Consider the following 27,819-nt stretch of genomic DNA (forward strand, 5'->3'; position numbering starts at 1 on the left):
AAGGTGTCAGCAGTCTGACATCTACAACTACCGCCTCCATATCAGAGGCAAACACAGCTCAAACTGCAATCATGACCATGGCACGCCTTACAATCAAAGCAATGTGGCTTTAAAATTTTGCCACACCTGCTCTATTCTCCTGAGTGAGTGGTCGAGAGAGGAAGTATAGATATTTTAGAGCTGTGCAGGGTGACATGGAAAGATGGCAGAGATTACAGAGGTGGTAGTAGGAGTAATATATATAGAGGAGGGGAAGCCAGCAAGGGGTGGCAGTAATATTGAAAAAAGGTAGAATGAAGCATCGTTATCATGGAACAAGCAATTGATAGAATATTACTAGTCGAGGTAAAAGCAGAAAAAAAGAACTTGATCATAGTTCGGGTTTACATACCACCAAGCAATCATAAGGAGGAAGAAGTCAATAGGGTATACGATCAGTTAGAGGGCATAAGTGCATGCGTTCCTACAGGGAAACATTTAATAGTGATGGAGGATTGGAATATGACAGTAGGCAAAGGAAGAGATGGTGATGAGGTGGGAGAGTATGGTTTAGGTAGCAGGAATGACCTCAGGGAGAAAGCAATTGCATTCTGCAGGAGACAGGGGACAGTTATCACCAACACTTGGATTAGACACCTCAAAAGGAATAGGTATACATGGGAAATGCCAGGTAACTCAGAAAGGTATCAGTTAGATAATTTTAAGGTTAGGCACAGATTTAGGAACAGCGTGATCAATTAATCAATCTAAGTTTCCCTGGAGCGGATGCAGACTCTTATCACAATCTGTTGCACATGAAGTATAGCATCCCATTAAAAGAAAACAGCAGCGGCGGCAAGGGAATGTAGAAGCATTTAGTGGATTGACAAGGAAAGAGTATCAGCAGGCTGAAGAGAAAATCATGAGTGAGGAAAGGGAGTTAGGTACCAGGGAGGAAAGATGGGAATTTTTCAAGAAAGGGATATCAGAAGCCACAAGCAAAACTATAGGAACTCTTAATAGGAAAATGACTAGGAAACCAAGGATTATGAACAAGATGATTGGATAGAAAAGAGAAGAAAATGGAAGAGTATAAGCACAGAGTTAGGTTGAAGGATGTAAGAAGTTAAATGATAAACTGAAGAGGGTATCATAAAAAGCAAAAGGAGTGGTGGGAGACACAGGGTGAGGGCATGGAAATTTTGTTGAGGAAGGCTTAAATTGAAGTGCTAAATGATAAGGTTGAAAACACTGTCAGGTTGTAAGAAGGGAAAATCATGTGCAAAAAACCAAAGGTGAGTCTGGAAAAATATTAGTTGAACCGGAAAAGATCAGAGAGAGATGGACGAGGAACAGTAATGTAAAGATATTAGGTCTAAAAGGCTAGGCACACAGAGAGATTATAACATGGATGAGGATACCTTAGGTCCAGGCTTACTTGATACCAAGATAGAGAGGGCATTAAGGGAACGGAAATTAAATTAGCCTGGGTGGCTAGATAGCATCTCTGTGAAACTGCTGAATAGTTTAAAATAAGTGGATGGAAGAGTTAATATGGGATAATTTGTATAATTTCAGTTTTGGAATTTGTAGGGAAGATTTCACTGTAGGATTTTGTTATTCCCATTCAAGAATAGAGAAAGGCAGCTATATGTGGGCAACAAAATGATAAGTTTCATTTTGCCCACAGCTAACGCTGTTCTCAGGAATATCAATAGGAGGATGAAGAGTGGAGCAAATGATCACTTAGGGTATCAACTGTTTGGGTTCAGGAAGGGGAGTGGCATGTATGATGCTACTGCAGTGATGAGGTCACTATTAGGATGTAACATATAATGCAATCAGGATGTATTTGTCGGTTTTGTACATTTAGAGAAAGCGTTTTATAGAGTGATTTGGGTCCAATTAATGAATGTATCGCAGAAAATAAAAGTAGATTGGAAGGATAGGAGACTAATCCACAACCTGAGCAAGTCTCTGGCTGTGCAGGTGTAAGTAGTGGATGGAAAGTTGGGATGGGCAGTGTTAGGAAAAGGGGTAAGACAGGGGTGTCCATCTACACCCTTGCTGTTTAAACTTTATGTGAGGGAATGAGTGAAATAGGTATGGCAAGAACTGAAAATAGGAATGAAAATTGGTGGAATATCCATAAAATCAGTTAGTTTTTCTGATGACCTAGCTTTATTTTGCCAATCAGCCAAGTGTTTGTGAACATTACTGAGTGCATTGAAAACTCAGGGTGAAAGGTATGGGATGAAAATAAAATAAATGTTATCAAAAAAAAAGGTTATTAAGTTTTCAAGAAAGACGAAGGTAAAGTTAAATACTAAAATGAGAGTTCATCAACAAGAGCATGGGGAACAATTTACTTATCTCAAGTTTTCTAGACCAAAATGGTCATAGTAGTATGTAAGGAGAAGAATTGCACCAGGTAAAAAGCTTTCAAAAGGAGGAACAAATTGATGACAGGAATATTAAGTAAGGAGGTAAAGAAACGTCTTGTCTAAATATTAATTTGGAGCGATGGAGAATGGTTTTGTTACGACATGGAAGCATGGTTAATGATGCAAGATGATAGGTGTAGTTAGAAGCTTTTGGAATGTGGGTGTGAAGATGGATGGAACTGGTGAGATTGATAGAAAGGAAAATAAACAAGGAAGTGCTGGGCATAATGGGAGCGGTGAGAAAATTTCTGGGAGAACTCCAGAGTAGGCTGGAAAAATTGACTCAAAGTTTTTTGATTGGGTTTAGGATGTTAAAGACTGTGATATAGAAGACATGGTTGAGCAAGCCAGGAAGGATGAGGTATAGGATAGGCATGATGGATGGAATGATGGGAGGTAGGTTTTGGTTTCACTTCTGCTAAAGCAGTGGACAGAATTTGGACCATTCTATCCATATCTTTGGCTGATTCTGCGTGGGTGAGAATATCATCTGCAAACCTAATACGGGGTACATTTCTTCCGGTTATCTGTATACCATCAGCCTTCTCCTTCATTGTCTCTATAGCCTCTCTCCCCATCAGCATAAAGGCTTTCTCCCCAGTAGATCATGCCTCACTAATCTCACCGTTCTACACCTCTATATAAACAACTCTTTTGAGCTTAAATCACAATTGAATGTTTGCTATTTTGACTTCTTGAAAGCATTTGACCCCATTACCCACTCCCTGCTGGTCCATAAATTCAAGTTTCAGTGCAGCATTTTCCTTTCTTTAATCCGTAGCTTTCTCAGCTCTCACAAACAGAGTATTCTCATTAATGGGATTTCCTCCACTCTTCTTCCTGTCCCATCCGGGGTACCACAGGGCAGTGTCCTTGGCCCTCTCCTCTTTTCACTTTACCTAGATGACATTTTTGACTATTTCAGGAAAAATTTCATCTTAAATCTACATTTTATAGTATATTACTATAAAACCTATATCTACTATTGTATGTACATCACATCTCCTACTGTAGTATGATGGCCTAATCATACATTTTCAACATCTTTGCTAAAGAGACCTATCACATCATGCTAGAGGTGTAATATGTCATTTAACCTTTGCTTCGTGAGTTGATCCTAGCCTAGCTCCACTAATAATTTTGATACACTATGGCTCGCTAATACTTCCCTATGGTAGAAAGAAGACACATGAGCTATTGACTATATATGTGAACTTAGGCTAATTCCTTAAGACAATAATAAGAAACTTTAAAGGCTGCCATAAGGTTGTTTTGGTTGGCTAGTAACCATCAACAAGGAAAGCACAAGACTTGACAGCGAGAAGACCTCAGTACCAAAGCAATGCTCAATGTCAAGTGAGTAATCAAGGTGGCAGGGGGGATGGAGAGGGGAGGTGTAGCAATGAGGATGGGGGAGGGAGGGGGAGAGGGTGTATTATTAGAAATGTCTGTCGGTGTATTTGGAATATTGGCTTTAATAAAATCTTTAATCAATTTGATAAGTCAGCTGTTTATGATACCTGGCTCATTTTTAGTCATGCTGGTTATTATAAATGAAGAGGTGCGAGAATTCCACATTTTTAGGAAACAGACAAACATCGACAGCTTCATAGAAGCCAACTCACACCACCCGTACAATCAAAAATGACGGCCTTTAACTTTCTTGTACATCAGCTGCTTATGGTACCCCTAAACAAAAAAAATAATATCAGGAGCTAAAGCCCATAAAAAACATCGCCACAAAATAATATCAGGAGCTAAAGCCCATAAAAAATATAGCCACATTAAATGGATATCAACCTCATTTTATAGACAAAATGATAACAAACAAACAAGAATCAACTCAATAATAAATACACCACCAATAACAATATAAAACTCCCAAAAAGAGGTTCATTTCCATTCCCTACTACCCCACCAAAGGAACTCCAAAAAGGTGTTGAAATAAGTTGCCACAAACACATGGCTTGTAAACCTGAACACACTTAAGAATCTCTTAAGGAATCCCTAAGACGAAACTCCCACATTAGCAAAACCAGGAATTAACGACATAAAATTCACCATTTGTCAAAGCAATGGTATTTAGGACAAACTAGACGTAAGCCAATCATCTACATAATACCCCGCAAGCCGCCGCAAGGGCGTGTGGCGGGGGGTGTTAGGTCACCAACCGTAAAAAGGAACAATACCACATGCAAAACAACAACGTGGAAAATTACACCCACAGCAGCGCACACACTCATGCAAAAATCCCTTCATCCAACACTCATGCAAACACATATACCGCAAAACAACAAAAAACTGCACCCCAGAATGCAGCACGAAAGCCATCCTACAACACGCAAGCTAGGACACAACAAGCAAGAATGTGAAACATCACTACCACATGAACATGCACCACAAAACACTCTACCCCCCGAAGAGACTGTGAAAGGCAGGGAATGCGACCCAACGTTGCAGGTAGCAGGAATTTCCCCCCGCGGAGAGGGACGAGGGATTGAATGGGAGACTTAAAAGCAGATGAACAGAACACGAATGAAGTCATTCGGAAAGAATCATCAGGTTCATAGAGCACCTCGCTCATTAAAATGTGGTCATTTTAACTGATCAGAGGTTGCAAAACACATCAATGAAACAGGCCACGATATCGCACTCAAAGACTTCAAGTTAATAAAACAGACAGACAACTTCAAACCCGATACCACACAAATTAAAACAGCCTCTCGATCACTAGGGTGTGTTAAGGAATAACAGCACTCCCGTAAATCGTATTCACACACACTCAGGGTTTGCAAGGATCCCTCCCATGACAGTGACGTAGTGTGTATTCCCTGTCCCACCCCTTACTTGTAACTTTGTTTTTCCCCCACCCCCTTTTCAACTATGTGCCAATCAAGTTGATGGTCTCGGCCGTCCCGTTTTCATTGCTTCAAGACTATAGGTACGTTCATTTTACATTTACCTTACATTAATTATTTTAATAACGTTTAATTTATACGTATTTTATTAAGTGCTATTTAACATATCTCATGAAAGGAACTTATTGTATGACTACTGTGAGAAATTAAGAATCACGTGTATTTTTCAAGAATAATGCTAACATTTCTCCTTACAACTACAAAGGTATCTTTAGATATGTTTGGTATCTAAGTCATTTCATGGTTTTAGTATATGGTTAAGGATGAAAATATCTGCAACAGTCATTTAAAATGCGTCAACAAGCATGAGTTTAACTGGTTTTTAAGGTATCATTTAGCCTAGGGTACAGCTGAAACCTCTAGGTTCTAGGCATAATATCTTGTGCTTCTTGAAAGACCACAGAAATCGTCTTGTCATTTGCCCCTACATGAAAATGTCTTTATGTCATTTCTCATGTTCTTTATTAATATCTAAAAGACACTTTAGATATTAAGTAATTTAACAAACCCAAGTTCAGCAGGAATAATGTTTATTTTTGGTCAAGTGACATCACATTTAAGCAGAGGCACAGATAAACGAGCTTGTACTAGTTAATTCACAAATATATTGATAATGCGATCTGAGTGGCCGCGAAATTGGCCTTATTTTGTATTCATTGCAGGAAGGGAGATGAGTCTGTGTTTCTCTTCAGTAGCAATAAGAGTAATGCGATTTGCCAGTCTTCGATTATGATAACCATACGTTAATTTTGAATCAATTAGAATTTTAAATTCATTGTATAGTTGATAAACGCCAATGCTGAACTGGCAAAAATGTCAATAGAATACCCCACATTCATTTTCTGCATAGGTAATTAAGTTTATAAACGTCCAGATATTCGACTGACGGAAGAGAAAAAGAGGCAAAGAGTATATTGTATTGTATCCGTATATGTCCGAGCTACATAAACAATTGGTCTTCTCTGAGTGAACATATCCCCGATTTCGTATACTAGTGCACGTCCCTCGTCATTTCTCATCCAATGTGGTCAGTTTTCTTTACGCGGCGTTCTCGCGTACGCCCAACCCGCGAGCCCCTACGTGAGCATTAGAGGTCATCAACCAATGTGATGAAAGCGAATTTTTCAGTATCTACAACCACTGCTTCTGTTGATGTGTACGAGAGAATATTTTGAAGATTGTTGTATGCTGATTTTCAAGTACACATTTTGCTAAATGTAAGCCGAAGAGGACGGTGTTAGTTTTTAATAACTGGTGTTTGTTTGATCTTCGTCACTGTAATGAAGAACGAAATAAATTGACGATCATTTTGGTTGTTGTGAAGAGTACGTGTACGTTAAATGATAGCCAAAGGAAATAGCGAGGGCTACTAGAACGAATTATGATGGTGTTAATTACTTTTAATTTACATAAATTGTAAAACGGAAATCTTATTAACTTGCCTAGAAAGTGAACATTTGATTATTTAGTGTTTAAAAGCCATTCAGCGAAAGTAAGATGGCATTTTTCCTGTGAGTACTTTGGTAAATATGCCTTCATGGAGGACGTTTTTATGGATTTTGTGTCCTTTGGTATACTTAATCTGTTAAGCAGGTGTTAATTTATTCGTAAGTTGTTGGCAAGTTGAAGAAAAATAACTATTGTGCTGAAATTGTGCGAGTGTTGTGTTGATGTGGAAACGTATGTTATGAAAGTATGCACTTCATGATTTGAATAGCAAGTCCACAATGACAGAGTTTTCATTGAAGATTTTAAAATGAAGTTTTGCGTACTTGGTGGACTATGGCCATTAGTGTGGAAATATAAAGCTGGTTCAGGCTACCATCGAACTGCGAATCTGTGAGTGTCACGAGTTGTTTATAATTCGACAAAGTGTCATTATAATGCCTACAATTTACTGCTGGTACCGTATTTAGTGTTACGCATTTTTACTGCTTAAGTTTTGTAGGAATTAAGGTTTGAGATCAATTTTTTCCGTGGTAATTTTGTGATTTTTGAATGCAGCTATTCTGATACATTGCAATCATTTTCAGGTACAGATCTTGGATTTTGATGAACTTTAGTCGGTGTGTAAGATATTATATTCAAGCACTACCTTGGCCATGTCGAGGAGCAGCAACAAAGACAAAAGTGAAATCCATAATAGAAGGGTTCATTCAATTATGAACCAAGATGATATAGCATCAGGGAAAAGATCACAATGGTCGGAATTGGAGATATCGGGTGAGAAATAGTCATAGCATTTTGTGTTTACCCATATGATTTTGTGTGTATTGAGGTAATTTGTCATAGACAATGAAAGTTTTATTTTGTGTGATTTAATGCATCTAAATTGGGTATAAATTCTTTGGTTAACAAGACAATTGAATTTGGTGGAATATTGGTGCTGTTAATTACAATCTGTTTTCTTAGGCGTATTGTAAAAATGCCTCATTTCATGGCGTAATTAGCTCATGTTCTAAATACTCAAAGGCAAGTGAACCATTCTCAAGCCTCGTGAAAAAGTGCAAATAATAATACTAGATATAGAAGTGTGGTTTTGAATATCAAACCCTGGGGTTGATGGTGCACCCTGGCATTAGATGTTTATGGGAACCGAGTGGGTGAGTCTTGAGAAAGCTCTTTTAAGAAGTAGCGCACATACTACATTTATTGCTGTGATTTAGCAGAATAAAGGAAGTAAGTGTTAATTAACTTAGTTGAGTCGCATTATTCCTAACGTATTTTCAACAAAAAACTTTTATTTTAGGAAAGGTTTGATAAGTTGGACTAATTAAAAATTTTGGAAGTTTATTTTCATGCAAAGTTTAAAATGATTTCCCTGTATTACTATAAAAATATAACAGATTCTGATTGCATGCAGTACCAGTTCAAAAGTTGCGGTCGCCCATAGTTAACTGAAATAAGTTTGTTCAAAGTCGCTGATCTCTATCATGAAGAATATTACTGAAGTAACCCAATAGTATCAGTGCTCAGGGAGGACCATCTGTTTCAATTTTTGAAATTTAAAATCATACAAGGAAGTACACACAAGTTTACGTGCAACTCTGTCGCTCCCTATTTGTTTGCGGACTTAAGTAAAGCCTTCATTACAATGCAGTTGTCATATTTACTAGGCATTGAAAAATTGTAGCTGCAAGTTAGGGAAAAGATTTTTTACGACTCGAAAATATTAACAGTAATGTTAAGTGCGCAAATGCAGTTTTAATTGTTTTTTGAAGTGTTACTCCTTGTAATTAAAGTTGGTAAAAATTTTCGAACAGTTGACGATAATGGTTTTTTCTGAGCCATGCATCGAAAAACAGATGATTAGAATCGTTTTATGCAAACCTTATTTCTTGAGAAATTACATTTGTGTTGTCTTTATTTCTCATTTTTAAATGTAAGTTTTCATAAGGAAAGATCAGGTAGTACATTTTTTACTTATTTTCTTACTCATTCGAATATCTTTTTCTTATAGTTATTATATTGCTTCAGCTATGTTTTCATAGGTTGTGGACACTGGTGACATCAATAAGCATTCTCGAAAGCAAGCCGATGAAACTTAATATTCCCATATCTGTAATATTATTACTTAGGTTAGCATTGGTAAGAACTTTACCACTGTTATGTAAAGTAAGGCAAGGTTAAGCTGAGTTAGCAAATAAATTTAAAGTCGAAATTTTAGAGATTGTACATGTCAGAGGGCACAGGATACACCTAATGGACTATTGGTAGTAGAGTCCAGTGTTAATGTAGGTATTAAAACAATTACTACTGTAGATGATTGAAAAACCGTTTTCCCGTAGAGCCCTAAAATGCTTCATTAAATTATAAAAAAATTGTGGCCACTATTGCTGACAGCACTTGAACAAAAGTACATTTTTATTCAGTAGATTGCTTTTAAAATTTAAAATAAATCTTTAAATTGCAAAATATTAACTTTAATTTTCTTTTGGTCAAATACATGACTTAGAACATGGTCGAAAAGAGTGAAGAGAGAATATGTGAAAAATTTACTATGCAGGGTACAACATTGCACCAGGGGCATTAGTGTGATCACAATTTGTCACCCAAGAACTCGCCTACATTGTAGGAGCACTTGAGAAATGAGAGCTTCAATTCGAGCTTGAAAGCAATCACAGTGGACTTATTTCTCATGCTCATGGGCAGTTTGTCATAAGCATGTGAGGCTGAGTGATGAGGTTCTTACTTAAATGAAGTGGTTGATTTTTCAGTTTTCCATTCTCCCTTTCAGTATCAAGTGACTTTGTGCAGTAGAATTAGGTAAAAACAAATAAAATTCATTTTTACGAGTAAGTTGCAATGAAGGATGTGTATATATGTCAATATCAATAAATTCAATTCCTTAAATAGTAGCCTTCCTTTGGCATACCTTATTTGCATGAATAATTCCTATATTATTGTGCAAGAATGTCCACAGAAAATTACTTCATAGATAAAGTAGGCATAAATTATGGCATGGTATGCCAGTTTCAAAGTCTAGTGAGGTTTTTTGGGGCAAGTTTCCTAACCATGCATGTCCCAGTGGTCATTTTATCTATTATTTTTCCAACATGAGGTTCGTAGTCAAAGTTTTCCCTTTGGGATTAACCCAAACACAGTTTATGGAACTGGACTGTTTGAGATCTATGAGAATCTGCTCAAAAAACTTAAAAAGGTGGTTTGACTTGATTATGAAATTGTAGGAAACTTATTTTATTCTCATGCAATATTAAGTTGTTGGGTGGACAGAAGTTAGCCATTTTTGCTAGAGTATACAGACTTTCTTCAAAAATTGAGAGAGAGGAAAACTTATATTGTAGATTCTATAAAACAAATGTATGCAAAGAAATTCTGTGGATTTAGAAAACTTTCCATGTGATTTTGGATGCAAATTTTTTGGTATTTGTCGATATGGCTTGGATACCATGCAAACTTCCATGAAATTTTGCGATGTCTCTGATTGGCTGTTAAGATGTGGTGGTTGTTTTTAGCAGAGATGGGGAGAAGACCATAAAAAGTCTGTCTGATTACTCTCCAAAAGTTTTTGTCGGCTACGAATATTAATAAAAGTTTTGGCAAACTTAAAAAAAAACGACTTCGTTAAGTTCAATATGAGAAGACATTGCTGTACTTGTTGAATAAAAAGTTATTAATTTAGGAGAGTTTAATACTTTTGGATTCAAAAATTGCGATAGCTGAGAAATTAATTTATAAATTGAAAATAGTCCTAAATTGAGTGCACATACTATTTATTAGCATTTTAATCGTTATGTTACTGAAAGATTTTGCAGGGAAGTGGTGTCTAAGCTTCCAACTTAGCTATTGACTGTGCTTGACCCCCAAAAGCGGAAATGAATGGCATCAAAACTGATTTAGAAAATACTGTGCTGGATTGAAATGACAAAAGTAAAAACTACTTCAATTTAATTGTTACTTTCTTAAACTCATGAGTTGGTCAAATGCACACATTACTCATAAAGCAATGGTTACCAGTGACTAAGTTACTTTCATTTGTTTTTCCCATTCGTACCCTTTCTCTGGGATTTAAAGTGCCTTCAATCGCCACCGACTTCTAAGGAATGTTATCACAAATGTTACACATTTGAAAAAGGATATTTTTTAATGTAAATGTCCACCGATTTTCGACAGAATTTTGCAATTGTATTAATAGTTATCTGCTCTTAAAAAATGTATAAATTAAATTAAAAAGCATAATGTTTACAAAAATAAATATTTTCTATTTTTCACGTCACTGGAAATAATTTTTTAGGGTATGAAATGGCTTGAAATGATCTATGCATAGTGGCACTTTGTAGACATCATACCGCCCTGTAGACTCTCTTCTTAACTTTTTCTCCAGGCACACGACCAAACATTCAGCCATTCATTTATCTTTTACCTCGCTTGCCTCAACTTTCTCTGAGAATTCGCGGCCAGTTAGTCTCATTGGCAGGTTGGGTTTATCGTAATTGCATTTCCTCAAAATACCTTTTGATAAAAATTTTCCAATGACTCTGCCTAATATCTGTTTGAAATAATGAAAAGTTCAATCTTTTCCCTTATTTACAAATTATTCGCAACGTATTTATTTTTCGTAGGGTCATATCTAGTGGGTTAAAAAACATTTTTTATAAACTTCATTATGTCATCGCATGAAATGTAATTTACTCAATAACTGATGTGCAACATCTACTCCCCTCCGTATTCCGATTGTAGTCAATCACAGCTGTGTCTTACTTATCACCGTCTTACTTTTCAAGTCTATTTTTTGGTATTTGCAAACTCCAAGGGGTGCATAGTACTGAGAATTAGAACATCCCTTTTGTCACTCCATTTTATTGCAATCACGTTATTACTATGGTATGATATAGCTTCAACTTTTTTAAGTGTTTTCCTATCTATAATCTTTTGGCATAATTTTCACTTGGGCTCTCATGTTACCACAGACATTAGTTCCTAAATTATGTCATTTGTCAAATAAATTGGGTGAACTACTCGAATTATTGATTTACAAGGAGTACCCCTTGTTTAGTAAGTTAGACTCGATCATCAAATCTTACACAACCTTAGTACTAACAGGAGTATCAGCCACTTTGTCTTTCCCGACGTAAATTTCAAAGTTGTTTATATAACCATTGCTGAAGTTGCATAATTTGGCGAGTTTCACCCCAAATCTTGCCCTGTTAGTCCTAATATATTGAATGAAGTATAGTCTACCTCTGCATTTCATCAGTGAATCATTAATGCAAATGGAATTTATTGATGTGTATACTTTACGATAAACATCAGTCAACATTTCTATGGCAGGCTTTTGTATTCTAAGAGGGTCATTGCCATTTAATTTTTAATTGTTCCCAAACTGTAATTATTTACTAATTTGCAGAACTCATCTTCTTGGCATGATTGCTCCAAAATATGGTGTACTCATTCAAGCATCTTAACACCTAAATCTTGGTAAAGTAGGCTTCTCAATTATACCCATCCAAGTACACTTTCAACTCACTAGTGGTCACGTTGTACAAGTCACCGTCAGTTGATCCATACCAGTTGGTCTGTGTGATTACATGTTGGACAATATCTTCATTTCGAAAATGTTCAAAAGCCTGCTACAACTTTTGCCTAAATCATGGGATATTCCTGTATTACCAGTGAAAGGATGAATAAATTGGTCCTTTTGATCTCGTTTCCAGTTCCATATCATTTACAGCTGATGTGAACTTAGGGGTTCGTTTTATTTACAATATCTGAAGCACTGTCATCTGAATTATCTTCACTCTCTGAGACAATGCTATTCCGTAGCCTTTGGGCTTTTGGAAAGATTGATTTTTATAGATATATATAAGATACAAGAGTGAACCAGAAGTTTTAGACACAAATTTCAACTCAAAATTTCGATTAGCAGGGCATAAGACTCACCCCCGTATTTTAGGCATTATTTGAGGGGGAAAAGTATGTCCTATAAGCCTCCCTGCAAAAATGGTAATTTGTGCATAACATTGAATTAAAGTTGACTTTAATGCCTGTCATATAATTAAAATCATGGAAGTCATGGAAAGGAAGTATTTAATGGAAATGAGCATAGTTTGATTACGGAAAAGGAATGGAAATTGATTAAATTGCCTGGCAAATTTAAAACTAAAATAATCCTCTTAGGCTTAAAATGAAGACGAACTGAAGGAATATCACATTTAATGAAAAATAATTGTATTCATTCTTTCAGTTTTTTTCAGTGACAAAAAAAATACCTCATTTAATTTGGCCAGTAAGCTTTAATTGCCCCTGAAGCTTGAATTCTGAGCCTTATGTAAAGGGAAATTGCCTTTCTGGTTTTTTTTTAAGAATTTCCTACCGTGTGTCGAATGCACTGGCTGGTCTTGTGCTTAAAAGGGAAGCAATTTACTGTGTGAAATACCTATTAACCAGTGATACTTGTGTAAAGTGGAACGTGCCAAGCGGAAACCTGTCTTATCCAGGGAAAAGTTGTGGTCCAGCCATGCTAGACAGAAATTTCATAGGTTTCTTTTCTGTCTCAAATGGAAACTCTCCAATTCATAAATTTAATCAATTCCCTGATTCCTGAGCCTTTCTTAAGAGAAATCAAAAGAAACAAATGAAATTCTGCACCTGTCTTGTGTGTGCTCCTCCCGACTGGCACTTTTTGATGAGGGGTATCACCCTCTTCATCACTTTCCCATTTGATTTCTACATCATTCGAGAAGGTGCACTATTCCCTCATAAAAAATGAACAGGTACGCCTTTTGGTATTAGCAGAAGATTAGTTGAATTGATTTTACTTTACTCCCACTCATATATGCATTATTCATCAGTTGTTGGCTCATTCATGTATTAGATGCTTGTCTGTGAACACCATGGCAGTGAATTTGTGTTTGTTGCCTTTTTAGTAGTTCTCACAATACCGCACCTCATAATGTCGATGAATAACGTTGAAATTATTGAGTGTTTGAATTAAGAAAATTGTGTGTCAAGGAGAGCCATTTATGTGCGTCAAGTCTCAAGTTTAGAAGCAATTAAGAAGGATGAAATGATCAAAGAATTTGAAAAAGGGAACCTCTTAAAGATCAGTGAGTGAATTCTAAACAGTCTTAAATTTTAAATTATTTGTGAAAATTACTTTGCAAAATTTCTAGAAAATGCAAGCTAACCTCAAGCGCAGTTGCATACTAGCATTTTAATCCCAGCTACGTTCGTATTTAAGGCCACTCTTATTTCATTCCTAAAGAAAATTACCTTCCAGCAAAAGTGAGGCATTCAGCAACTTAAATTGGGAGTTGCATGCATGAACATGATCCAGGAATATTCATTTACTGGTCCAATGGTGCAACAAAAAGGCATGGAGGATGCAGTTTCTTTTGGAAATTCCAATTTTAAGGCCTCAGTTGAATGGCTGAATAGTTTTAAAACTAGGCCTATCATAGTGTGCATGATGGCATGTCTCTGGAAAATCCAGTGTGGCAATTGTGAAGGAATGGAAAGGCATTGTCCAAAGTAGAATAAAAAAATCACTAAGTCTTTGATGAGTACTGTTAGGATTGAACAGAACTCTCTTTTCCAATCAATGCCATCCAAAACATCCCTTAAATGAGAAAGTTGCAATTGTTTTGTGCAAATCCACATTTTTGTTCATGGCAAAATTAAGTTTTAAATTGGTTGCATTGATTTTAAGTATCTATGTTTGTAATTGTTTTATGTGTAATGACACTCCATGAGTATTTAACGAAGGTAAGGGTCAAAGGTATTTCGTCTCTTTGTTTGTGGCAACACGACAGGGGAACGGATAAAGCCATTGCTCATTGGAAATCTACTCCAACTTATTCTAGTAAGAATGTAAATATTGAAAATCATTTGAAAGGGACGCTATTGAAAAGGCGAGCAAAAAAAGCATGAAATTGTGTTCATCGTGGAGGAATGGCTGAAAAAATTCAATGCAGGCATGGAGAAAAAGGGAAGGAAAGTCATTACTTTTATTGTTGAAGTGACCTGCTATGCTGAAATTCTGGAGAGTTTGGAATAATATTTGCTACTCACTAACCCAATTAGTGTTACTCAACCAATGGGCTAAGGAATAATTGTATTCGTTAAAGACATTATTTAGAAAGCATATGATAAGATCTTTATGTCCGGCTGTGGATTTGGCTAATGCATTATCAGATGCTATCAGCACAGGATTATCTTTATTGGATTAATCAAGGTTTCAAAAAGTGCAATTGAAGACAGTGAAGTCGGTCTTTGTGGTGGCCAAATTTTTGCAAATGCAGAAATCAGAGAATGTTTAATAACAATTGCCATTAATCCTTTCAGTTGAAATTTTTCTCCCAAATAATGCACTTATATTAAAATAGTACTGAATTTTCCATAATCATTGCATGAACTTGAGTTAATAGGAACAACTTGAGTTGATAACAAAAGTTAACTTTGCAATTTGGGATGATGACCTTTCTGTTTGCAGAAAATGTGACGTAGGTTTTGAAAATGCCAAGGGTGATCACGGCAATAAAGAGAGTGAATCAGATGTGAATATGTATTGGACATATTCAACTTAAAGAGTTGACCGAAGGAAGACATCGCGCAGGGAAATGCTGATAAATTTTAAATTTTTGGCTGACTTTAATATCTACTTAGGAAATTATGAATTGCATAAAATTGTGAGTGATGCATTTGGAAATGTTTAAAATTATACAGTTAGAGAAAAGGAGAAGGAAAAGAGAGAGACAGCATTGAGAACAAATGCTGATATTAGCTAAAATGAATGTTAAATGTATCAATGGTATCCATCAATTTGTCATCAAATGCACTCGTGTACTATTAGGCTGATATGGCCATGTGCTTTGCGTGTTCATTGGTCTGTGCATTGTGGTATGGTCTCTTTCAGACTAACCCTGCGTGTAGTGGAGAATTGTTTCTTCTGGAAAACTATCAACGTCTCTTAAGGTTCCACTCAAGACGAGTTGCGCTGCATATATATTTACCAAAATTAGTTGACCTCTGCTTCATGATTGGCTCACAGTGTGATTAAATTTGCTTTCTGTATAATTGGAGTAGATGCTCATTATTTACAAAGGAAAACTCGCATTAAAATTGCATGCAGTTGTTAAAATTACCTGCAGGATTTTATGTATTCCATTTGTTCTTACATCACTTGTAATGATATTGAACAGTCTAATCTACTCTAATAATTACCAGGGAAGAATTGGAAGATTTGAGAATTACTGCTTTCAGAAATATGTCACAACTTCTGTGCATCTGATATTTGAGAAAGCCAATGCTGTGACAGAATCATGGGATTCCAGATATGAAGTTGTCTGAAAAATTGACACAGTATATGAAGTAAAATTTCCAGAGAAAATATTGGCAGAAGAAGTATGCTATGTTGTAGTACAAAATTACTATGAAACCTTTTACTTAAAGTGTAAAATCTCTTTCTCTAAAAGAACTGAAATTGCAGTTACTATGTTTGAAGAATGATTTTAGGAGTTTTTACCATCGAGTAGTAGTAGTAGTTTTGAGGGGAGGCGACCGACAGCTAAGGTCATTTGCGCCATAGGGGATGGACAGGAAAGGATGAAGGGTGGAGAGAAACCCGGCGTCGGCATTAGCCTACTCTTTACGAAAGGCGCCAAGAGGTCCGCAGTTTAACGTCCCATCCGACGGACGGCGTACTCACTCAAAGTACCCTCCACAAAGCACCTCAAGTAGGGATCGAGATACCTCTGAAAAATATTCAACACCGCCGGGATTTGAACCCGCGCCCTCAGGGTGGGAAGCCAGTACGTTAGCCCCCGCACCATCTCGAGTCTCACATACCATTGTAATGGCTGGTGAGATTTTGCTCTGGTCTTTCAAAAATTCAGGTTATATAAAGTTAATGGCTCCAGCTTATTCCATTCCACAGAAATCATTGTGAAAGTTGATTGTAATAGGTTAGTGTGCATCTCATCCCATCAAAGCTCCAATGCATTTGAAATTTACACGTACTGGGTATGGGAAGTACCCTTAAGGCACATATCCTCCTTGTAATTTCACTCAAAAATGTATTCCTTTCCTCCTCTTATCTTGCTTACCCATCATTCTACATCACATTCCTCCAAATTCCATTGCCACCCAATGTGCGACACACTGTCCTCTTTCTCTACCAAATTTGAAATTATCCCAAGGAGTGGTGGTTGTTTACACTTATGAATAGGGGCACGGTGCATTCCCGTACATAGAATACGGGACACTTGGTGTATTCTAAAAGATGCACATCATTGAATGTAATGCAGGCCCTGGAATTATAGATAATATTTTGTGTTCTGTGATTTGGGATGCAAAACAATGGTCCTGAGGAAAAATCCAGGGCATGTTTTGCACGTGTGTCTGTTGTATTGAAGAGAACCAGTGGGAAGCTTTCTTTCCATGTGAGAGAAGGATTGGTGTGAAGGATGATGCTTGAGTTGTGCCTGTTGCTTGAGGAAAGGCAATTATTTATAAATGGTGAATGACTTAGTGTGAGGTTGATAAGGGTAGAGTTCTATAAATATGCTTTTTATCCTTGTTATCATTGTTGTCAAATGTTCAATTGATGCAATGTGGAATAAATAGGGATTGCTGTAATAGAGCTAGAATTTTGAAAAAATTTTAATTGTTACCAAAGATTAGAGGGGTTATTTTCACTTGCCTCTATGGATAGCAGAAGAACAGCAGACTAGAATTAATGTTGTATTTCTCCCCCTGATAGACTTTTCGAATTCCTTTACTGCCAAATCATTATCAAAATAATAGTTGGTGAAAATTTTCAGTGCTTCTTTTCTTTTCAGTCAATTAAAATTGTCCGTTATCATGACATTAAAGTGGTGGAGAGATGTAGCAGTATCACAGAATTTTACCAAAATATTTCTTGAACTTTTAGAAATTCTTCATCCTAATTTGGTGAATATAAGACCCTAAAACATTAAGTTGTTTGAAAAGCCTATCCAAAATAGATGAAAGTGTACAGATATTCTACTTAATGTTGCTTTAATTTGATGTTGAACTACATGTAGTACAGTTGCTGGCAGATGAAAAAAGAATATGCTGAAAGATAGAAATTTTCAATAATGGCCTGTCATTTTATGTGATTTTTGTGAATACTCTTGGGCTATGTGTGTAGCAGATGAATTGTTTGTTTGGCACTCATATTAATTGGAGCAGAGGTCCTTTTGTGGTGACCTTAACTGTCATGGAAATATCTTTTGAAGTGCCTCACCTCTTTAATTTTGTTGATTTATAAGACTTGAATAAAGCCAAGAGAACTTCCTTTTTATCACTCTTTCTGGTATCCTTGTCATCCAAATAACTTGGTTTTTTTTCTAATTTTCAAATTATTTTCAGGGACCGTTCGAAATTTGAGCCCTCATCTGTGGAGGCTTCAACATTTGACAGTGCTCTATATGAACAACAACTGTTTATCACGTATACCTGCTGACATTGGTAGACTACACAACCTGCAACACCTTGATCTGTCAAATAATAAACTTCGAAGTTTACCATCCGAATTGGGAGACCTTATTTGTCTCAGGTAAGATCAGTTTTTTCTCCCATACTTATTAATATTGGCTAATTAATTTATTAATTAAGGAGGCGGAGTTAAGCCCATTCCCCTGTGGTTTTCCCTGAATGTTTCTTAATTACAAGTCTCGGTGTTACCTATTCTTATGCTAGAAGAACGGCAAATAAAACATTATTGGAAAAGGCTAGAATGTGTGGGAATCAATGTGCCATTATTAATTTTATTTATAACATTGTGGTAACATCGCATTGGAAGGAAAGACAATAAAACCTCTCCTTTAGATGTTTGTCGATTTGTTTGAAATATAAAATATTATATTAAAGCGAACTTGCCTATCAAAATGGGACACAATTTGCAGGAACTGAGGGTGTGAAGTATAAATTAAAAAGGCTGGTGTTATGGAATGGAAGGATATTATTCATCTTAATAAATATAACTTCAATTTTTCCACTATTAAAAATATAATGTAACATGACCTAGGTTTCAATGTAGGTATTTCATCATCAGGCGATGATGAAGTAAACTCTTGCTAAAACCCCTTGGCGCCTTTCGTAAAGAGTAGGCTAATGCCGACGCCGGGTTTCTCTCCACCCTTCATCCTTTCCTGTCCATCCCCTATGGCGCAAATGACCTTAGCTGTCGGTCGCCTCCCCTCAAAACTACTACTACTACTACTCTTGCTAAATTGTACAGATTTAGTCATGAGTGGTTTTTTATGGGGTCACAAGATAACTGCACTGCAATACTTGGCTGAAAATTACATTTTGCTGGGTAATTAAGTTTCTCTGGACATGGATAAAACTGTATTAATTCAGTTCATCATTTTTTCATCACTACTGTATGTAAATTATGAATTGCCAGTGGTACTTGAAGTAACATACAACAGAGGGGAAGAGAGCCAGCAAGGTGTGGTAATACTATTGAACAAAAAAGTATGAAGAAACATAATAAAGATGGAGCAAGTGAATGAGGTAATGTTGAGATAAAGCCTGAATCAATATGATTTGTCATAATTCAGGTCAGGAGAAGGACAATTTAGTAGTCATGAAGTGTAGCCTTCAATTCAGAAAGAGAGAGGTGGAAATAATAGTAAATGTTCCGAGAGGGAAACATTTGATAGTGAATTGGGAAAAGAAGGTAGGCTAAGGAAGAGATGGTGGAGAGGTTGGGGACTATGGTTTGGGAACAAGGAATGGCCGTGGAGAAATAGTGATGTAGTTCTCTAAGATTCAGGAAGATTGCTTCGACTTTATTAATCAGGCATAGATTTAAGAATAATGTAATCATTTTGCACAATTTCCTGAGAGTGGAGGAGGGCTCAGATTATAATTAGGTAATAACGCATTTTAGCATCAAAATCAAAAAAATAAAGCTGGGAAGAAAGTTTTTTTCAATGGAATATTGAAGTATTAACAGGTATGACAAGAAAGGAGCATCAAATGGCTTGAGAGCAAATCATAAGTGAGGAAAGAGAGCTTGGCTCTATAGAGGAGAAGTGGGAACTTCAAAAAGAAAATTATAAAAGGCCGCTAACATGACATAAGGAACAATAATTAGGAAAAAGGGAAGGAAACTTAGGATTACCAGCAAGGTTATGAGAAAGATAGATGACAGAATAAAATGGAATTATGTAAACACAGAGATGGGTAAAAGGAAGTATTAAGAGTTAAATAATATACTGAAGTGGGAAACAATTAGCGCATGGAAGTGTTTTGGAGTGTGAAGTGATATAAAGTGCGCAATGGAAGTGTGAAATTGGTGCATTATACAGGAAGGCAAAAGCACTGCCAGGAATTAAGAAGAAAAAAATCCATTAATACAAAGATAAATCAGGAAAATTATTTATTAAACAAGGGAAGATTCAAGATGAAGAGAAGGAATACATGGAAGAACTCTATGGTATAGACAGTATGGCAGCAAGGTTTGAGGTAGGTAGAAAATATGGCATAGATGAGGATAGCTTAGGTCCAGTCGTAGTCGTTGGCAAAATACAAAGGGCATACAGGGTAATGAAATAAAATAAGGATTCTGGGGTGGGTAACATTCCTATGGAACTACTTAAATTTTTAGTAGAAGGTAGGAGGAAGAGTTTTCTGGACTAATTCCTGGCATTTATAAAGAAGGAATTTGGCCAGAAGATTTCGTCAGATCAGTGTTGGTCCACATTGCAAAAAAAGGGAAGGGCAGCCATATGTGAGGACTACAAAGCAGTAAGTATCATTTTGCTTACAGCTTAAGTTTTTCTCTGGATCATCAATAAGAGCATGGAGAGCAAAGCAAATGATTACCTGGGAGATGATTTTTTTGGCATCTGAAAGGGGTGAAGCACACGTAATTACAATAGCAGTAATGAGGTGACTGAAAATAGGAACTATGAATTCAATCAGGATGTACTGGTCTGTTTCGTAGATTTCAAAAAAGAGTTTGATGAAGTGAATTGGCTAGAATTAATGAATGTATTACAGAAAATAGGAATAGATTTTAGGGACAGGAAGCTAATCCACAACATTTACATGTCTCAGACTGCTCAGGTGCGAGCGGCAGATGGAAAGTCTGGATGGGCTCTGTTAAGAAGAGGTGTAAGTCAAGATAGTCCATTATCACTGGTTCTTGTCAGCACATAAGTGTAGGAAATCTGATAGAGGCATCAGTAGAACTGGTGGCGGGAATGAAAGTTGTTAGAGAATTCATAAAATCAGTTAAGCTTGCTGATGATCAAGCTTAAGTTTGTCTGTCAGCCAAGGGGTTAGAAGTATTGCTGAGTTTATTAGAAAGTGAGTGCAATAGATATGGGATGAGAATAAACGTAAACAAAACCAAGGTTATGTGGTTTACCTAAAAGGGAAAAGCTAAGTTTAATATCAAAATAGGTGTTCATAAACTAGAGCAGATGAAACAGTTCACGTATATCGGAAGTGCTCTGGGCCAAAATGGTCAAAGTAATTGGGACATAAGATAGGGAATGCAGTATGCAGAGAGGCTTTTGCAAGGGGAGAGGCAATTGACAACAGGGATGTTAAGAAATGACTCATCTGTACATTGATATGTAGTGTGGTTTTGTACGCCATGGAAACGTGGTCGTAGAAGGAGGATGATAGACGTGGACCAGAGGCTTATGAAATGTTGGTGTGGAGAAGGAAGGAAAACAAAAGATTAGCTGCTAGACATGATAGGGGGGGATGTGGGGGATTGTTGAGAAAAATCCAAAGGTGGTAGAAGATGGATGCCGAGCATTTTGATTGGCTACGGGATGTTGAAGACTGTGATAACGGCAAGAGTGTTAGGCAACAAGAAGGGGCAGGAATAGGACAGAGATGTTGCATGGAGTGAAGGGAGAAAGGAAGTTTATAGGGTTGAAGAGAGATTAAGTGAAGATATTGAAGACGGAAAGCTTGGAGAAACAATCCCTTGGTGGTATAGGCAGCAGAGAACAATGGTGTAAGAATGTGGTACTGAAGTTCAGCATGCATCACAAAAACCTGCCAAACACTCACATGTCGAGAACTTCACCGCAAGTAGTGGTTGGTTGTTTTGATTTAAGAGATAATTTTTGTGATAAAAGTGTGACTGGTGAAGTCATGAGTGCTGATAATGATGCAGTCGAACCCTCTAGGTTAGAAATGAGTGTCTATACTTGTGTGTGCTAATGCAGGTGGTAGCAATAAGGTGAAGAGTATTGCTGCAGAAAAATTTCAGCATCTCCAAGCTTTGAGGGAAAATAATGAATGAACTCTCTGTACTTCATGGGCATTGAGCAAATGATTGGTTTACTGGATTGTGTCCGTAATCACTTTTCCTGATATTGTGAAATACCAATTCGATGATCTGGAAATTCAAAGGGATTTAAGGAGAGCAATTTGATTTTGGACAATTTTTGAATTAAGTTTTAGAAGTGCTAGAGTCAAGTGATGGTTAGTTGGAAGACAGCAGGGGGCACAGAGCGATAATGAAAATGAGAAACTTATTTTGAAGTTTTTGCTTCAGCTGGCTGATTCTTGGAGGGAGGTGAAGCAATCCAATATTGCCAATGGGTGGAAAAAGTTGTTGAATAAAGAGGAGGTTGATTTTCAGGTCACAGTATTTGAACCTGAAAATTATCAGGAACCTCTGCAGTCTGCAGGTGAAATATCCTTGACTATTAAAGATGTTGAGGATTTTCTTTATTCTGATGAAGACGATCTCAGTTTCAAACACGGAGTAAGAAAGAAATGATAATGTTTCAGAAGTGGAAAATGTCTGCGGAATCTGAAGAGGAGCCTGATGAAACTTTATCTAAAATTTGGTAGGTCCGGGAGAACCAAGCCACTGTCATAAATTTTATAGATGCTGGTTAGATGCAGACATGCTGCAACATTATGGACTTTTGAAAGCTCTATGGGAAATTGTAATTTATATGCCTATCTATTAAAGCCAGCAAATGAAATGAGTAGCCGTTTTTCAAAACATTTCCATTTTCTTCCCGTACTGCTCCGAATCCTAGTATATCATATGCCAGCGATAGAATTTAGAAAGTTCATTTGTATGTATGCATATTACAATAATTAAATCTTTTCAAAGTGTGGTTAAAAAATAATTAATATTTTTTCACTGGTGGTTGATAATTCTCCTTTGCACTATTTGATAAAATCTAGCGGAATTTGATTGCCATTGCCCGAATCATTTTGTCACAGAGAAAACCACCGGCTCAAATATTTCAGCATCCTGAGTAAGTGAAGCGTATATGTTTGCTTCTTCTACAGGCGGTATAATTGAAGCATGCGTGAGAGCTATGCTGACTTAACATTACGGCGGGAGTACTAAAATTTGCCAAAGAAAATTAGGACATTTTAAAAGTTAAAATCATATTTATTAAATTAAAACCTGATGGAATAACTTAACGTTTGTGAATAGATTAATAAATGGGCTAATATAATTAAAAAGGAGCTAATAATGCATTATCGTTGTTCATTGAATTGACTTACAAATTGCGGAGCCAATTTCAGAGTGCATTCTGCAATGTATTTTATTCGCGTAGGAGTTCGTCAACTTTAAAATTTTGTTTACGCACGAGGCTTCCTGTTCACCCTATAAAGTCATTTTTAGACTCCAGCTATTAAGCATTCTGAATAATAAAAGCAGTGAAAAATTCTCTATGGGGTTGCATAAGTTAAATCCCCGGTTAATCTGGACCTCTAGCCATATCTATATGTGCAGGATTATCTTCTCAGGCTAAGATTAGGGTTTTTTGTATCTATGTTGAAATCAAGGTCATATTGAAGCATATTTCAAATAGTAGAAAATTGAAGTTGTTTTGTTCAGATTACTATTCAGCATAAAATATGCTAGCATGATTTGAAGTCTTATAAATCATGTAAACATTTCCTAATTGCTAGAAGGTTGTGTGTAGTTTACAGGTGTTACTGTCCAAAGGTACATTGGTTTTTCACGTCACATGACATGATTATTAAATATGTAGATAAATGGAGTGAAATCAAAATCACTTGGAAATAATTAGCTATTTGTAGTATGTGTTGTGCATGTAACACATGCAATGTTTACAAGGACCTATGATTTATGTTGCATGTAGCAGGAGTTTATTAACAATAGAAGAAATGATTTAATTAAAAGAAATAGTAAATTCTTAATTTCTCAAATAATAATGGACTTGGGGAATAAAGTTTGTCTTAAAGAGTCTTAAAAAAATTCCAGATTTATTCAGATACCCCTAGGTGTGCTGTAATAGTGAATTGGTTCATTTTTTCCAATACTTTGAAGGAGTATTTTTTTTACCCTTTCTATCTTTGGAAGTTTCAGTCTTTTATGTAACGGTTCCAGCCAAGAACCCTAGCTCTCTCTTTCAAATTCTTATGCCCAGGAACTAAATTTTCTTTTGCTGCGATTAGGTGCTGCACTTCCAGTAGAGGCCAATTTCACTGGCATTAAAGAGTTACTCCAGAATAAATTTTTGTCATATAATATTCAGCAGAAAGTTATCAGCTGATTCTGTATCAGCTATTAGTTTCTCCCACAGGATTCCCATTTCACTGGGTTCTAGTTGATTTTTAAACAAGCAAGTGAGCAAGTTCCAAGTCTGGGTCCGAGAATGCTCATTGGATGCAAATGCACGCTTTGCACTTTGAAGGTGTGTCTGAGGGTGGAAGAGAGGTGATGATTTAGGTGTTAAAGCACTCTTTGAAGGATACGCTGTAAAAGGAATCTTGTTGTTGGGAAGATGTTGGGGAAGAAGGATTGCGGGAGGCTCGGTGATAGTGCATGCAGATGTTGAGAGATGTGATGTACTGCCTGACGTAGGAGGGACAGAGTTTACTGTTCAGTCGGTAGATTATGTTGTGGAATGTGCATGAGCCAGTACGGTGGGATGGGGAAGAATTGGTGAGTTGCGAGGGGAGGCAAGGAGTGTTGAGGATGGGAAAGTTTTTACATTTGGGTCAATTGCCAAGTGTTGGTGTGGTGTTGTGGTTGATGGAGGATTTATATAAGGGTATAGTTGATTATTATATTTTGGAGAAAATGGTATGTTGTTTCGAAGTGACAGAGGGGTTTTTAGGTGATATATTTGCCATTGTTTTGTGGTTAATCAGAATGGGGAAGAGGTGTTTGTGGAAAATTGAGGGACTGAATTCCTGGAAAGGATTCTGTACAAGTGGAGAGGGTGTGCGAGGCCATGCCCTCAGAAGGTTTGGGTATGGGAAATTTTCAGAAGATTTTTTTTTAAAAGGGACTAAAGTTATTCACAGTTAAGGAGAGAGTAGTATGAAATGGTGAGAAATTTATCAAGGAAGTTTGGATTTGCAGATTCGGTGGAAGAAAATGTTCAGTGCATGATGGGTGGGTGATAGCTGGTGTAGGGTAAGTAGAGGTATTTGTCAGTGGTGTGGACAGTGGTATAGAGTTTTTTATTGGTGAGAGACATTAACATTGAGGAAATTGATTTCTTAGGATGAATTAGTATACGTGGAGGGGAGAGAAGCTTTGAGGGAGAAAATAAATGTTTTGAAGGAATCAATGCTGTGTTACCAGATAAGGAATATGGTTGCGAATGTTTATGGGAAAGGAAATTTTTTGTGATAAGGTGAAGGAGGAGGCATTGCATATGAAGGATAGAATCTACTTCCCAGCACACAGCCTTTGATCGGGAGTTATTGCTTATTATAGAAGGAGAAGGAATTGTGGATTAGGGTTAAGTAGGAGAAATTCAGAAGCACTCGGTGCTGGGAATATGTGGTTATGGGCATTCAAATGGTGGAGAGATGTGAGACCCTCAGAGGTTGAGGTGTAGCGGGATGTGGCATTCATTGTGGCCATTATAATTTGAGTGTCCTGAGAGAGAGTGATTGAGTGGAGAAGGTTGGGGAAATGGTACGAGTATAATGTTATTTACATAAAAAACTATGAACACAGTTTTCAATCCTGAGTTCAGTTTGGTGGGCAAGGGTATAGCTCACCTAACACTAAGTCTAATGACTTGTGACATTCATGGTTGGGGGAAGTTCCTTTCACTGCACCGCCTATGGTATCCCACAAAGTTCTGGTACCCAAAAATTCATACAGCTGGGGTGAAGTTGAGGGTTCTCAGGGGCATGCCTGGGAATTGAACCTGTCAACCCCAGGTCAGTAGTCTAACGCTTTACCTCTGGACTACCTCATCCAATGTTATATGCATAATGGCCTTAAAAGATAAAATAAGAAAAAGAATTAAAATGGAAATAGCTTGCATTGATACGAAGTCTTTTGAAATTTAGGCTATTTTAAGGGTTTGTCATTCTCTCCCTTAATAGTCACGCAGGAATAATTAATAATGATCCTCTTCCATTATGAGATTATTGTGTAGTTATTATTATTAATTTTTTCATGAAAGTCCTAGGAATTCAGTTCATTTGAACAATTTTGTTTGGTTCTGGTAAATACTGTGGCAATTCATGAATGCTTGATCCTTGGTTTCTGATGATTGAAGGGTGTCAGGACATAGAATTCCATCATAATATTGTTGGCTGAGGGACTTGTAGTGGTTGAATTAGCTCAGCGGGGGAACTCTCTTACCAGATCTAGTAATAATAAAACAAAGGTGCATACTTCCACTTGCACAGGTTTTGTGTGCATGGCTATTTTACTAAATGATTTTTAAATGATGTACTACTTATTTGTTAATGTTAATTCATGCCCTTATTCATTAGTTTGTCATTGTTTTCAGGGAGCTTCAGTTGAACAATAATGTTTTGCGAGTACTTCCATATGAGATTGGGAAATTGTTCCAGCTGCAAATTTTAGGCCTAAAAGGAAACCCTTTAACAAAGGAAATACTGAATATTTATGGAGATGGACTGGGAACATCCAAATTGCTGGCTTATATGCTTGATAACTTAACAGGTATGTATTCAAGTTCTCTTATTCATACTTGAAAAACAACTGCAGGTGGGTGGGCAAGTTGGTAGAGAGATAGCTGTTAGTAGGAAAATGTTTGGCTGAGCCAGGATTTGGTCAACGTGATCAACATTGGGAAGGTTGTATGTGGTTGTTGCAATCCCTGATTAGTCTCAGTCAACAGGGGAATTGTAGTGCTGTTGCACCCTGCCATGGTGGAGGTTCAAGTTTGATTGATACATTTTTCTACTGAGTAGGCAGCCTCCAGCTTTCTCCACCCACTATGCATTTGTCCTTTAAGCATTCCATATCGTCTTCTGGACCTCCATTTAAAACGAATGAAAACATACTTTCCATGATGACTATATTTTCATATTTATTTTGCATATTTTGCCCTACTTTCTATTTTTGAGGATATTCAAATGAAGTTAATTCTATTTCTAAGTATGTATCGTATCATTCTACTTGAGTGGCTTAATCTACATTGTGAATTGTTACCGGCAGGAATATCACTAATGTTCAGCTATTGTCTTAGGAATTGATTCTTCCTTTATTGACGGAATAACTAGAGTATGTGTTTCAATCAGTTAGGATATTCTACCTATTTTAAATGTGCGTTTTGGACGGTCCATAGCAACTATTTATTTCTAAGAGTCGGGGAAGATTTCTAACTATTTCTTTCTTTGAACTTCCATTTGCATATGTCATATAATAATTGATAAGTCATTGAGTGTTTGCCATATTAGTACATATAAATTTGTGACCTAGCCAAGCCAGTCGTTGGAGCTTCACATGTCCGACTATGTCCCTCGGAGAAATATTTATATTTATCTATTAGTTCTTATTCTCCGTGTTTACCCCTCTCTCGTGGATCTATAGATCCTCCGTATGACTTTTATTTCAAATAGACGTAAAGAATTCTCATCGGCAGATGGCATAGTCCATGCTTTAGATCCATTGGCCACCACTAGTCTAAGCAGTGTTTTTTTAGAGCTTAATTTTCGAGTACAAGTACCTTAATGGGTGCATTGATTTCAGTAACTTAGTGTTAGCAATGTAAGCTTTTATTAATCTCTTGTCATTATGT

At 36.8% G+C, this 27,819-nt stretch overlaps 1 protein-coding gene across 1 annotated transcript in view; it reads left to right on the plus strand.

The window, feature by feature from the left end:
* Nucleotides 1–6,496: 6,496 nt before the first annotated feature.
* The window catches only part of twin (CCR4-NOT transcription complex subunit 6-like twin), a 58,951-nt gene continuing 37,628 nt past the window's right edge, over nucleotides 6,497–27,819 (plus strand). The window contains exons 1-4 of the mRNA XM_071584004.1: nucleotides 6,497–7,180; nucleotides 7,375–7,564; nucleotides 18,194–18,380; nucleotides 26,563–26,738. Coding sequence (XP_071440105.1) covers nucleotides 7,444–7,564; nucleotides 18,194–18,380; nucleotides 26,563–26,738 — 484 coding nt within the window. The 5' untranslated portion in view covers nucleotides 6,497–7,180; nucleotides 7,375–7,443. The remainder of the gene's footprint in view (nucleotides 7,181–7,374; nucleotides 7,565–18,193; nucleotides 18,381–26,562; nucleotides 26,739–27,819) is intronic.

Source organism: Hetaerina americana, unplaced genomic scaffold (assembly GCF_022747635.1).
Source record: "Hetaerina americana unplaced genomic scaffold, ioHetAmer1.1.p SCAF_16, whole genome shotgun sequence".
Classification (NCBI taxonomy): Eukaryota; Metazoa; Arthropoda; class Insecta; order Odonata; family Calopterygidae; genus Hetaerina; species Hetaerina americana.